Source organism: Schistocerca serialis, chromosome 6 (genome assembly GCF_023864345.2).
Source record: "Schistocerca serialis cubense isolate TAMUIC-IGC-003099 chromosome 6, iqSchSeri2.2, whole genome shotgun sequence".
NCBI lineage: Eukaryota > Metazoa > Arthropoda > Insecta > Orthoptera > Acrididae > Schistocerca > Schistocerca serialis.
This window is the reverse complement of record NC_064643.1, coordinates 118,105,260-118,118,924: the sequence shown is the minus strand read 5'-3', so window position 1 is coordinate 118,118,924 and position 13,665 is coordinate 118,105,260. Positions and strand designations below refer to the sequence as shown.

At 41.7% G+C, this 13,665-nt stretch overlaps 1 protein-coding gene across 1 annotated transcript in view; it reads right to left on the bottom strand.

Moving 5' to 3' along the window:
• LOC126483762 (membrane metallo-endopeptidase-like 1) overlaps positions 1-13,665 on the bottom strand; it is a 302,629-nt gene that overhangs the window by 110,722 nt on the left and 178,242 nt on the right. The window contains exon 9 of the mRNA XM_050106909.1: positions 261-391. Coding sequence (XP_049962866.1) covers positions 261-391 — 131 coding nt within the window. The remainder of the gene's footprint in view (positions 1-260; positions 392-13,665) is intronic.

Here is a 13,665-nt window from a genome sequence, read left to right as displayed (position 1 = left end):
TGTGTGTGTGAGTGTGTGTGAGTGTGTGTGAGTGTGTGTGAGTGTGTGTGAGTGTGTGTGTGAGAGAGAGAGAGAGAGAGAGAGAGAGAGAGAGAGAGAGAGAGAGAGAGAGAGAGAGAGAGAGAGAGAGAGAGTGTGTGTGTGTGTGTGTGTGTGTGTGTGTGTGTGTGTGTGTGTGTGTGAGAGAGAGAGAGAGAACAATAAATTACTACAATTTTTTTATATGAAATGTAATTCCCAAGTTCAAGTGTTATGCTTACCCCTCTGCTCTATCTGCCAAATCCTGAAAAATGTAATCAAAATACTCGGTGGAATAAATTTGAACCAATTGCTCTCCAATTGATTCATGGTAGTCATCCACAAGATTCATGAACAGTTTTTTCCAGTCAATCTGTAATGCATATTACTGGTGAGAAATAAACACATGATGGAATAGGTAAGAACATACATGAAACACTTAATTCAATACCGTACCATTAAGCATTCATATGAAAATTCTAGCATACGGTATTTTATACGTATCAGAAAATTCCTCTGACTGATGAGACTTTCTAGAGGATCAATTTCGCTACCAGTATCATATAATTTATACATTTCTTATCTGTGAAAATGTTCAATGAATGTAAAATATTTGTAATACGGGTACAGAAAATATACTCAACAAAATGTGGCACATGGAAGCACTTAATATTAGGTACTTTCAGACCAAATGCTCCTTCTTTCAAAACTGGAAAGTTTATGCCTTCTCGTGTGTTCATGTCAACTGTTGATTGGTGCACAAGTTTTTCACTATCTGCGTTATAAATATTTTCAGCCTGCCAATCACTTTCATAAATATGCCCTTGTGACTTCTAGCTGTCCTGGTGTTGCCCCTTTTTGGTCATTTATTTGAAATAATCACACTTTTTCTGCTTTTTGTCCCAGCTGACTCGCTTCTATCATCTATATTGCCTCTACAGTATCAATCAGACAATCCAATTATTAAAGTTTCAGTATTACAAAGAAACAGAAATGCTTGCCAATAATTACCTTCATGAGGTGCAATTTCTAACATTGCTGATAAAAAGCACTTACAGAACAAGATACCAATAATCGATTTTCAAATTATATGTTAATTTTTAGTGAGAACATCATGAATTTACTTCAACTTCGAAGATAGATATAAGTATGCTTATTGGTCAAACTGTCTTGTACTAATTTTACCACTACTGTCAGTTCATATAAAGTTTCTCATAAATTCTAACTGTCCCTTCAGATTCACAAACTATTCTACCTCAGGTAGTGTTGCACACTATCTTCTCGAATCATGCATTGCTGCATCCTTCATGAAATTCATGCAATTTTACTAACTTTCCTTACCAGATTCAGAATTCATGCAATTATTTGCTGCTGATCTTCCCACCCTTCATTTTCACATTCAACAAAAAATTGATTCAATTTTTCCCATTTATTTACAGTCATGACCTTAGAGTTTTACCAGTTCTGATCATTAGCTCTCTTCTCCCATTCCAATGAATCCCATCAGTGATTCTATTGTTGATGGTGATGATATTTGGTTTGTGGGGCACTCAACTGCACGTTATCAGCACCCATACAAATTTCCAATATTTTCACAGACAGCCACACCACTTTTGTCAAATGATGATGAGGACAACAGAAATACTCATTCGCTGAGTGGAGAAAATCCCCATCCCACCCAGGAATCAAACTCAGGACCCTATGATCCAGAGGCAACAACACTAGCCACTGAACATAACCCGTGGATGTGATTCTATTATTCTATGATTGAAGATCGTGGCTTGTATAGGAAAGAAAGAAAGAAAGAAAACAGGATGTGCATAAACTGTAGTGATGAAACTGAAAAGTTAAGTGATCATATAAATAGTCTTAACTAAACACTAATTTCCTAATGAGTGATATGAAAAATCTTACATCTGAAAAGTATGAACCATCAGCACTATGAAAATCATGTACACTTCCATTTATAGCAAAACTTGTTCAAATACAAACATGAAGTAACTACAGATTGTAAAGCTTGAACTGTTTTCACCACAAGCATCACATAAACTTCCATGTAATAACCAAACTCATCCAAATAACTGAACAACAATTACTACTGAAACAAATGATAGTGATAAATGTGAAAGTGTGATGGCAACAAATACTGTAAAGAATGCAGTGGCAGGACAAATGAAAAACTTGAAAACCAGTGACAACAGAACCAAGATTCCACTGGATAGAATGTACAGTGTTCTTCTCTTAACCCTCTTAATACTAATGTATTTTCAATAGCATGTATTAGTGAGTTGAGGGGGAGATACTTTACGTCCACCACATTTTTTAAATTGTTATTGATTTAAATTGATAACAGATGTTTTAAAGAGGTAATGATGTGGATGTAGGACCCAAAACTTGAAAATACCTTTTAGCACCCCCTTAGAAATGTTGACACACTTTCAGTAATGCATACTACCAGAGGGGGGGAGGGAAGGGGTGTTCTGTGACCAGAACAAAAATTTAAAAACACACAAATTTCATTAATTATTTTTAACTTTTACCAACAACATAATTTTTAAAGAGATGTTGATGCATAAATAGGGTCTTGAACCTCAAAATACTGACTATAACATTCATTGTGAGAGGGGAAGGAAGAGGAGTGAAAGTGGTGAGGCTTAAGGAAAGGGACAGAGTTTGGAGAGGTCTACCAGAACCCTGGATCAAGGCAGAGTTACCATATGGAATGAGAAGGAAAGACTGATCGTTGGGCTGCACTCTGCACTGGATGACATTTTAAAACCTGAGAGCTTAAACATGGAAGATACGATAATATGCAAGACAGAGATTACTGCCAAAACATCGTGCATGAGTTAATAAGAGCAGAAAGCTACATGCACTGTATGTGATAGATCCCTATTCCAAATCCCAAGCCACTTCCCTGAATGTTGATCTCATCCTCATCAAAGGTCAGCTAAAACTTCTGTTCACATTAAACCTGCTGATACAGAACAGTAATTACATTTTGGCAGTTGCTATCCTTTCCATGTCAAACATTCCTTCCCATACAGAATTGTCAGTCAACACAAACATATTTGCTCAGATGCAGACTCTTTAAAGTAACACAACACCATTCTCATCTCAGCCTTAGGATGTATACTAGCAACACACAATATCCTGTTGCAGAGCGTGCTCTACAATATGACAATTATGACTGCGATGCTTGTTTCACCACACATGTCATCTGTGTTCTTCCCCCAGACAACAGTTTCTCAGAACTCTGCAGGTGGAAACTGGAGCTAAAACATGTCTGTAGTTCTCATCTCTCATCTGGCCTTAATTTATATTAATTTCTTTGATCTCAGCATTTCTTCACAGCAATTATTCCTTTCTTCACTTCCTTTTATTCTTCCATTCAAATCTCACACAGGGATGCCTCCAAAAATTAGTCTTTCCTTCTTGTCCTGTCCGGTAAGCCTCCCCTGTCCCAAGGTTCTACATGAATTTTCTGAACTCTACCAATTTTCCTAAACCTCGCTAGTTCTTTTCCTTCACCCCTCTTCCTTTCACTTCAACCCCTCTGCCAAAAGAAAGAGCCACTGGCTCCAAAATCTTGCAAACTTTAATACCTGCCACCACTTGATGAGTAGATTTTTTATCTATCCAATTATATTATGTTTTCAGAAATTGATTATTTTCATTGATATACGAGTATTAGCCCAAGTGGCAATCATTCCTTCTTATGGAACTCCCTTGTCAGTCATTGTTCTCATCTATCTTGTTCAAAATGTTGTCTGTTTTCTACCTTATGTGCTAGTCCACTCATTTGTTTATCTGCACCATATAATTAATCAACATCTTACCCCTACATAATTTCTAGCACTGCTTTCCATGCATGTAGATGGGTCCATTGTTATTTACAATTTTGCATATAACAATTTGTTTACATTTTCATTGCCATAGGGTCTGCAGCTGCTATGAGTTTTTTGAAAGATTTCATGATGCCTTCAGCTCCCATTCTCTTTATTTCATGTACGATTGTACAGTTTCGGCCTTAGACCATTTTCAAGTATTTTATGGATGATTTATTAGTAGTAAAGTATGCCACATATGTCACTGCTCCTATGACTCCATGTTATGCTCATAAAATAAATCTGAGATGTTTTACACTCTTTTAGGAGCAGATTTATTTTGAGCAGTTGTTTCAAAACAAAAATAACACTTTCAGCCCTAAACCTGCATTTAATTAATCTGCATTGATGAAGGACCTACTTTCCTTCACACGTAATGTCAACTGGATACATTATATTGCAATCCAATCCCGAAACCATTCCAACAGCAACCAAGATATTAAACCCCGCCTTGAGCAGTTCTGACCAAAATCCCAACTTGATCCACCACCAGTACCTCAAAATCATCCCTTACAAGTCTTCAAGGAATTCCTCACATCCAACATTGTTTCACAACCCTTTCTCAGGTTCCTACAACATGACCCTAACCTATCCTCTGTAGAACTCCAGGCCCTTCATTCCCTAAAAGCTGATGACTCTATCATTATCCTCTCAGCGGACAACAAATCTACCTCTGTGGCACCTGAGCAATGGGAGTATCCTCTTAAGATCCACAAACACAATCACCCTGGCCATCTCATAGTTGCTGCTTTCAAAGCACCCAATTAACATATATCTGCCTTAGTTGATCAAAACATGTAATCCATAGTACAAAGACTTCCCTCTTATGTTAAAAACACCACATTGATGCCATCTCCCTCCATACCAACATCCCACATGTACATGGTCTGTCTGCTGCTAAATACACTCCTCGAAATGGAAAAAAGAACACATTGACACCGGTGTGTCAGACCCACCATACTTGCTCCGGACACTGCGAGAGGGCTGTACGAGCAATGATCACATGCACGGCACAGCGGACACACCAGGAACCGCGGTATTGGCCGTCGAATGGCGCTAGCTGCGCAGCATTTGTGCACCGCCGCCGTCAGTGTCAGCCAGTTTGCCGTGGCATACGGAGCTCCATCGCAGTCTTTAACACTGGTAGCATGCCGCGACAGCATGGACGTGAACCGTATGTGCAGTTGACGGACTTTGAGCAAGGGCGTATAGTGGGCATGCGGGAGGCCGGGTGGACGTACCGCCGAATTGCTCAACACGTGGGGCGTGAGGTCTCCACAGTACATCGATGTTGTCGCCAGTGGTCGGCAGAAGGTGCACGTGCCCGTCGACCTGGGACCGGACCGCAGCGACGCACGGATGCACGCCAAGACCGTAGGATCCTACGCAGTGCCATAGGGGACCGCACCGCCACTTCCCAGCAAATTAGGGACACTGTTGCCCCTGGGGTATTGGCGAGGACCATTCGCAACCATCTCCATGAAGCTGGGCTATGGTCCCGCACACCGTTAGGCCGTCTTCCGCTCACGCCCCAACATCGTGCAGCCCACCTCCAGTGGTGTCGCGACAGGCGTGAATGGAGGGACGAATGGAGACGTGTCGTCTTCAGCGATGAGAGTCGCTTCTGCCTTGGTGCCAATGATGGTCGTATGCGTGTTTGGCGCCGTGCAGGTGAGCGCCACAATCAGGACTGCATATGACCGAGGCACACAGGGCCAACACCCGGCATCATGGTGTGGGGAGCGATCTCCTACACTGGCCGTACACCACTGGTGATCGTCGAGGGGACACTGAATAGTGCACGGTACATCCAAACCGTCATCGAACCCATCGTTCTACCATTCCTAGACCGGCAAGGGAACTTACTGTTCCAACAGGACAATGCACGTCCGCATGTACCCCGTGCCACCCAACGTGCTCTAGAAGGTGTAAGTCAACTACCCTGGCCAGCAAGATCTCCGGATCTGTCCCCCATTGAGCATGTTTGGGACTGGATGAAGCGTCGTCTCACGCGGTCTGCACGTCCAGCACGAACGCTGGTCCAACTGAGGCGCCAGGTGGAAATGGCATGGCAAGCCGTTCCACAGGACTACATCCAGCATCTCTACGATTGTCTCCATGGGAGAATAGCAGCCTGCATTGCTGCGAAAGGTGGATATACACTGTACTAGTGCCGACATTGTGCATGCTCTGTTGCCTGTGTCTATGTGCCTGTGGTTCTGTCAGTGTGTTCATGTGATGTATCTGACCCCAGGAATGTGTCAATAAAGTTTCCCCTTCCTGGGACAATGAATTCATGGTGTTCTTATTTCAATTTCCAGGAGTGTATCTCCTCAGTCAGTGCCCATCTGATTCCAGACCTATGACATCCTTCCTGGTCACCTTAATCAACTTTATACTTACCAGCAACTACATTACCTCTGAAGGGCAGATATACAGACAGATCAGGGGCACAGCCATGGGGACCAAGATGGCTCCTTCCTATGCCACACTTTTCATGGGTTGCTTAGATGGGGTTTTTCTGGGATCCATAAGCCTTCAGTCCTGGCCTGGTTTAGATACATTGGTGACATCTTTGCCATATGGACTCATGGTGCTGTTGACATGTTAAAATTCTTGGAATCTCTAAATACATTTTCCACAGTTAACAAACAACTATGAAAACTGTTCAGGCTTTGTGAAGGATTTTCTCCATGGAATGATTGCCAAAATCAGTAGTCACAGACAATGGCACACAATTTTCATCTCACAAGTTGAAATCTTTTTGTGATAGAAATGGCATTTCTCATTTCAACACCACACAATTTCAGTCTGAACCCAATGGACATGATGAATGATTTGTGCATTAGTTAAGTCTCAGATGACATATCTCATTCAGCAGAATAGCAAGAGAAATAATTTATTAGTATTTATTTCTTAGTATAGAGCCACTACACATCCAGCTGGAAAATTAAATGGGAGACCACATCATAATTAGTCAATTTAAAAGTGACTCATGCATCCACAGACTAAAACCTTTTTTTATAAAAAAATTAATGATCAGGTACTCATTATAAGATAAAAATGTCAAAACAAATCATGGCTACCAGGCAAAGACATACAGCAGCTCAGAGGTGTCATGCCTAAAGTTATAACTCCTAATGTTGCCACATTGCACCACAGATATAAAATGAGGCTGCAATGCACTTGTACACATACAAGTAGTACACCTATGTTGTTCTCTTTTTTAGGCTCACAAGATGACTTCACTGTACCCAACCATCTTGAGGACCAACTGATGTAGCTAGCAGCCACTCCTAGCTTCGCCTCTGGCTATGGGAACAAACTACAGCCAACTGACAACACTCATATGTGGATGTTGTGCCTCCTGAAAAATGCATGGAAACTGGCATGTCATTCGCTAGACTGACAATCCACTCACTAGACATTGGTCATTCATGAATGGTCATCATAACTGCCATCTGCGTCACGTCTGCTGTGCAGCGAGCTACGTTAATTTAAGTATTAACTGTATTTTTCTTACTTGTCACTTCTTCTTCTGTGTGTTTTTGCTTTTAGGAAGCTTTAATTGTCGAGTGCTAGTAATAGTGTTCCATAGATTTCATGTTTGTTTTGAATACAGTCAGAGAGAGTCCCTTTAGTCAGCCATAGTGCCAGTAGTACTAGTGTTTGTTTTGAATACAGTCCAAAGACAGGTAGTGCTATTTTCATTGTTTTCTACAAGAAGTGTCTAGTAACCACAGTTTAGTCAACTGTCAGCTGCCTTTAGTGAATTAGCAGTCTAGTTAAAAGTTGATTAACTCTCTACAGTAAATTGATTTCTTAGGATGGATAGGATGTGTGACTGCTGTGTACGGACGCAGGAGGAGCTGGCCACTGTTATCGAACAGCTGAACGTGTTGATGGCCGCGGTCAGCCATCTTCAGGCTGCTGCTTCAGAGTGTAGCAGCAGTGGGGAGTCTGGTGTGTCATATGGTACACCCCAGGTGTTACATGCTTCACCCACTGTCCCTGCTGTCGAGACATCTTCGAGGGTACCGGTCACAGTTGGGCCACCCTCTCCCCAAGGGGAGTGGCAGGTTCAGTGGCGTTCGTGGCACACGAGGCGGAGGGTCAATGTGGAGGCTGGCTGTGTGGCATCGCCCACTCTGCCTGTGAGTGGACATGTGACCGCTCCTTCAGCAAGGTCCGAGCAGGCACAGGGGGGGGGGGGGGTTATTAGTGATTGGGGGCTCCAACATTAGGGGGGTGATAGAGCCCCTTAGGGAAATAGCAGAAAGGTCAGGGAAGAAGGCCAGTGTTCACTCTGTCTGCTTGCCGGGGGGTCTCATCCGAGATGTGGAGGAGGCCCTGCCGGCGGCGATAGAGAGCACTGGGTGCACCCGACTGCAAATTGTTGCTCATGTTGGCACCAATGACTCCTGCTGTCTGGGTACAGAGGTCATCCTCAGTTCATACAGGCAGTTGGCAGAGTTGGTGAAGGTGGAAAGCCTCGCTTGCATGGTGGAATCTGAGCTAACTATTTGTAGTATTGTTCCCAGAACCGATCGTGGTCCTCTGGTTTGGAGCCAAGTGGAAGGCTTAAACCAGAGGCTCAGACGATTCTGCGGAGATCTGGGGTGCAAATTTCTTGACCTCCACTATCGGGTGGAGAAATGTAGGGTCCCTCTGAATAGGTCAGGCGTGCACTACATGCAGGAAGTGGCTACAAGGGTAGCGGAGTATGTGTGGAGTGAACATGTGGGTTTTTTAGGTTAGATAATTCCCTCCCTAGGCCCGACAAGACACCTCCTGAGACGCGGCAAGGTAGGAGTAGGCAAAATGCAACAGGGAATAACAACATTAATGTACTAATAGTAAACTGCAGGAGCATCTATAGAAAGGTCCCAGAACTGCTCTCATTAATAAACCGTCACAATGCCCACATAGTACTAGGGACAGAAAGTTGGCTGAAACCAGATGTAAACAGTAATGAAATTCTAAACCTAGATTGGAATGTATACCGCGGAGACAGGCTGGACACTGAAGGGGCAGGCATGTTTATAGCAATAAGAAGTGCAATAGTATTGAAGGACATTGACGGAGATCCAAAATGTGAAATAATTTGGGTGAAGGTCATGGTTAAAGCAGGCTCAGACATGATAATTGGATGTCTCTATAGGCCCCCTGGCTCAGCAGCTGTTGTGGCTGAGCACCTGAAGGATAATTTGGAAAATATTTCAAGTAGATTTTCCCACCATGTTATAGTTCTGGGTGGAGATTTTAATTTGCCGGGTATACACTGGGAGACTCAAACATTCATAACAGGTGGCAGGGACAAAGAATCCAGTGAAATTTTTTTAAGTGCTTTATCTGAAAACTACCTTGATCATTTAACAGAGTACCAACTCAAGGTGATAACATATTAGACCTTCTGGTGACAGACAGACCCAAACTATTTGAAACAGTTAATGCAGAACAGGGAATCAGTGATCATTAAGCAGTTACAGCATCGGTGATTTCAGCCGTAAATAGAAATATTAAAAAGGTAGGAAGATTTTTCTGTTTATCAAAAGTGACAAAAAGCAGATTTCAGAGTACCTGACAGCTCAACACAACAGTTTTGTCTCAAGTACAGATAGTGTTGAGGATCAGTGGACAAAGTTCAAAACCATCGTACAAGATGCGTTAGATGAGTATATGCCAAGCAGGATCATAAGAGATGGAAAAGAGCCACCATGGTACAACAACTGAGTTAGGAAACTGCTGTGGAAGCAAAGGTAACTTCACAGCAAACATAAACATAGCCAAAGCCTTGCAGACAAACAAAAATTACGCGAAGCAAAATGTAGTGTGAGGAGGGGTATGCTAGAGGCGTTCAATGAATTTGAAAGTAAAGTTCTATGTACTGACTTGGCAGAAAATCCTAAGAAATTTTGGTCTTATGTCAAAGCGGTAGGTGGATCAAAACAGAACGTCCAGACACTCTGTGACCAAAATGGTACTGAAACAGAGGATGACAGACTAAAGGACGAAATACTAAATGTCTTTTTCCAAAGCTCTTTCACAGAGGAAGACTGCACTGTAGTTCCTTCTCTAGATTGTCGCACAGATGACAAAATGGTAGATATCAAAATAGATGACAGAGGGATAGAGAAACAATTAAAATCGCTCAAAAGAGGAAAGACCACTGGACCTGATGGGATACCGGTTCGATTTTACACAGAGTATGTGAAGGAACTTGCTCCCCCCCCCCCCCCCCCCCCCCCCCAAATCCCTTCTTGCAGCGGTGTACTGTAGGTCTCTAGAAGATTGTAGCGTTCCAAAGGACTGGAAGAGAGCACAGGTCATCCCCATTTTCAAGAAGGGATGTCAAACAGATGTGCAGAACTATAGACCTATATCTCTAACGTCTATCAGTTGTAGAATTTTGGAACACGTATTATTATGTTAGAGTATAATGACTTTTCTGGAGACTAGAAATCTACTCTGTAGGAATCAGCATGGGTTTCGAAAAAGATGATTGTGTGAAACCCAGCTCATGCTATTAGTCCACGAGACTCAGAGGCCCATAGACACGGGTTCCCAGGTAGATGCCATGTTTCTTGACTTCCGCAAGGCGTTCGATACAGTTCTCCACAGTTGTTTAATGAACAAAGTAAGAGCATATGGACTATCAGACCAATTGTGTGATTGGATTGAAGAGTTCCTAGATAATAGAACGCACCATGTCATTCTCAATGGAGAGAAGTCTTCCGAAGTAAGAGCGATTTCAGGTGTGCCGCAGGGGAGTGTCGTAGGACAGTTGCTATTCACAATATACATAAATGACCTTGTGGATGACATCGAAAGTTCACTGAGGCTTTTTGTGGTATATCAAGAGGTTGTAACAATGGAAAATTGTACTGAAATGCAGAAGGATCTGCAGCAAATTGAGGCATGGTGCAGGGAATGGCAATTGAATCTCAATGTAGACAAGTGTAATGTGCTGCAAATACATAGAAAGAAAGATCCCTTATCATTTAGCTACAATATAGCAGGTCAGCAACTGGAAGCAGTTAATTCCATAAATTATCTGGGAGTATGCATTAGGAGTGATTTAAAATGGAATGATCATATAAAGTTGATCGTCAGTAAAGCAGATGCCAGACTGAGATTCATTGGAAGAATCCTAAGGAAATGCAATCTGAAAACAAAGGAAGTAGGTTACAGTACGCTTGTTTGCCCACTGCTTGAATACTGCTCAGCAGTGTGGGGTCCGTACCAGATAGGGTTGATAGAAGAGATGGAGAAGATCCAACGGAGAGCAGCGCGCTTCGTTACAGGAACATTTAGTAATCGCAAAAGCATTACAGAGATGATAGATAAACTCCAGTGGAAGACCCTGCAGTAGAAATGCTCAGTAGCTCGGTGCGAGCTTTTGTTGAAGTTTCGAGAACATACCTTCACCGAGGAGTCAAGCAGTATATTGCTCCCTCCTACATATATCTTGCGAAGAGACCATGAGGATAAAATCAGAGAGATTAGAGCCCACATAGAGGCATACCGACAATCCTTATTTCCACGAACAATACGAGACTGGAATAGAATGGAGAACCGATAGAGGTACTCAAGGTACCCTCCACCACACACCGTCAGGTGGCTTGCGGAGTATGAATGTAGATGTAGAAGTAAATTAATGGATCCTAAAGAATGAATCTAAAGTGAATTAAAGAATTTAATAACAACTCCCAAGGAACAGTCATTCACCATTCACTTCAGTCACTGTCGCCGAGTTCCCAAGAATGGTCATTTGTCATTCACTATGGCCATGGTCAGTTTCATTCCCAGTAACTGTCATTCATAGTTCACATTGGCTGGTCTCATTTCTTTTTGTACAGCCACTCATTCCAGTTGAACTTTTTCTTATAATTACATACTTCCATAAAAATTAAGTTATATGTAATACATATTTTTCAGGCAACAAAATGAGAAATTGTTTATCTCTTTGTCATTTTGATCAACCATAGAACACATACGTATCACAAGGTAAGTTACTTTTTGTTTGACCAAGTAAAACAGGCAGCCTCCTTTTTTTATCTTTAATAATTTTTTCTGTGTTGTGTTAGAAAGTGTACATAAACCTTGCTTGTCATTTTCACATTTCTCCCAAAAATACAACACAACACTTATGGGGGTTTTTATTTTTGAAGTTTGGTTGCTTCTTTGTGGTGCCCCAGTACAGTTACTTTGCACAAAAAATGAGTGGTGCCTGATGCCAGGTCAGATGGAAAAGGGTAATCAGTGTCTCTCCATTTAAAAAATCTCAGAAAGGCATAAAATTCTATTTACTTTTTATGTCAAAAATATTGTTCAGAAATAGCATTTTAATGAAATACATTTTTACTTTTAATTTTATTATTAATGACATATTGCTGTATTAACTTTACAAATACAACCTATAGACTTACATTTACTAAGCATGTGAGGGAAATACGATGAGCAAATCACATTTTATTTTAAGCATAATTACTCTTCGATAAAGTCTCTTTTTCCTGATCTGGAACTTTGTGGGGAAACTCTTATACTGAGATACTTGTATGGTTAACTTCTGTTCCTTGTTTTTCTATAATTTATTGATTATAATGTTCCATGACCCCCCCCCCCCCCCCCCCCACAAGAACCATGGGCCTTGCCATTGGCGGGGAGGCTTGCGAGCCTCAACGATACAGATAGCCATACCGTAGGTGCAATTACAATGGAGGGGTATCAGTTGAGAGGCCAGACAAACTTGTGGTTCCTGAAGAGGGGCAACAGCCTTTTCAGTAGTTGCAGGGGCAGCACTCTGGATGACTGACTGATTGGGCCTTATAACACTAACCAAAACGGCCTTGCTGTGCTGGTACTGCAAATGGCTGAAAGCAAGGGGAAACTACAGCTACACTTTATCCTGAGGGCATGCAGCTTTACTGTATGCTTAAATGATGATGGCATCCTCTTGGGTAAAATATTCCAGAGGTAAAATAGTCCCCCATTTGGATCTCCGGGCGGGGACTACTCAGTAGGAGATTGTTATCAGGAAAAAGACAACTGGCGTTCTATGGGTCGGAGAAAGGAATCTCAGATCCCTTAATCAGACAGGTAGGTTAAAAAATTTCAAAATTTAATTAAATTTAAAACTGCTACCACAGCAGTATAAGTGTTATGCTGACTAGCTCCACAAGTGATGAAGAGATTGATAAAATGTATGATGAGATAAAAGAAATTATTCAGATAGTGAAGGGAGACTAAAATTTAATAGTAATGTGTGACTGGAATTCGATAGTAGAAAAAGGAAGAGAAGGAAACGTAGTAGGTGAATATGGAATGGGGGTGAGGAATGAAAGAGGAAGCTGCCTGGTAGAATTTTGCACAGAGCATAACTTAATTGTAGCTAACACTTGGTTCAAGAATCATAAAAGAAGGTTGTATACATGGAAGAAGCCTGGAGATACTGACATGTTTCAAATAGATTATATAATGGTCAGAAAAGATTTAGGAACCAGGTTTTAAATTGTAAGACATTTCCAGGGACAGATATGGACTCTGACCACAATCTATTGGTTATGAACTGTAGATTAAAACTAAAGAAACTACAAAAAGGTGGGAATTTGAGAAGATGGGACTTGGATAAACTGACAGAACCAGAGATTGTACAGAGTTTCAGGGAGAGCATAAGGGAGCAATTGTCACAAATGGGGGAAAGAAATACAGTAGAAGAAGAATGGGTAGCTCTGAGGGATGAAGTAGTGAAGGCAGCAGA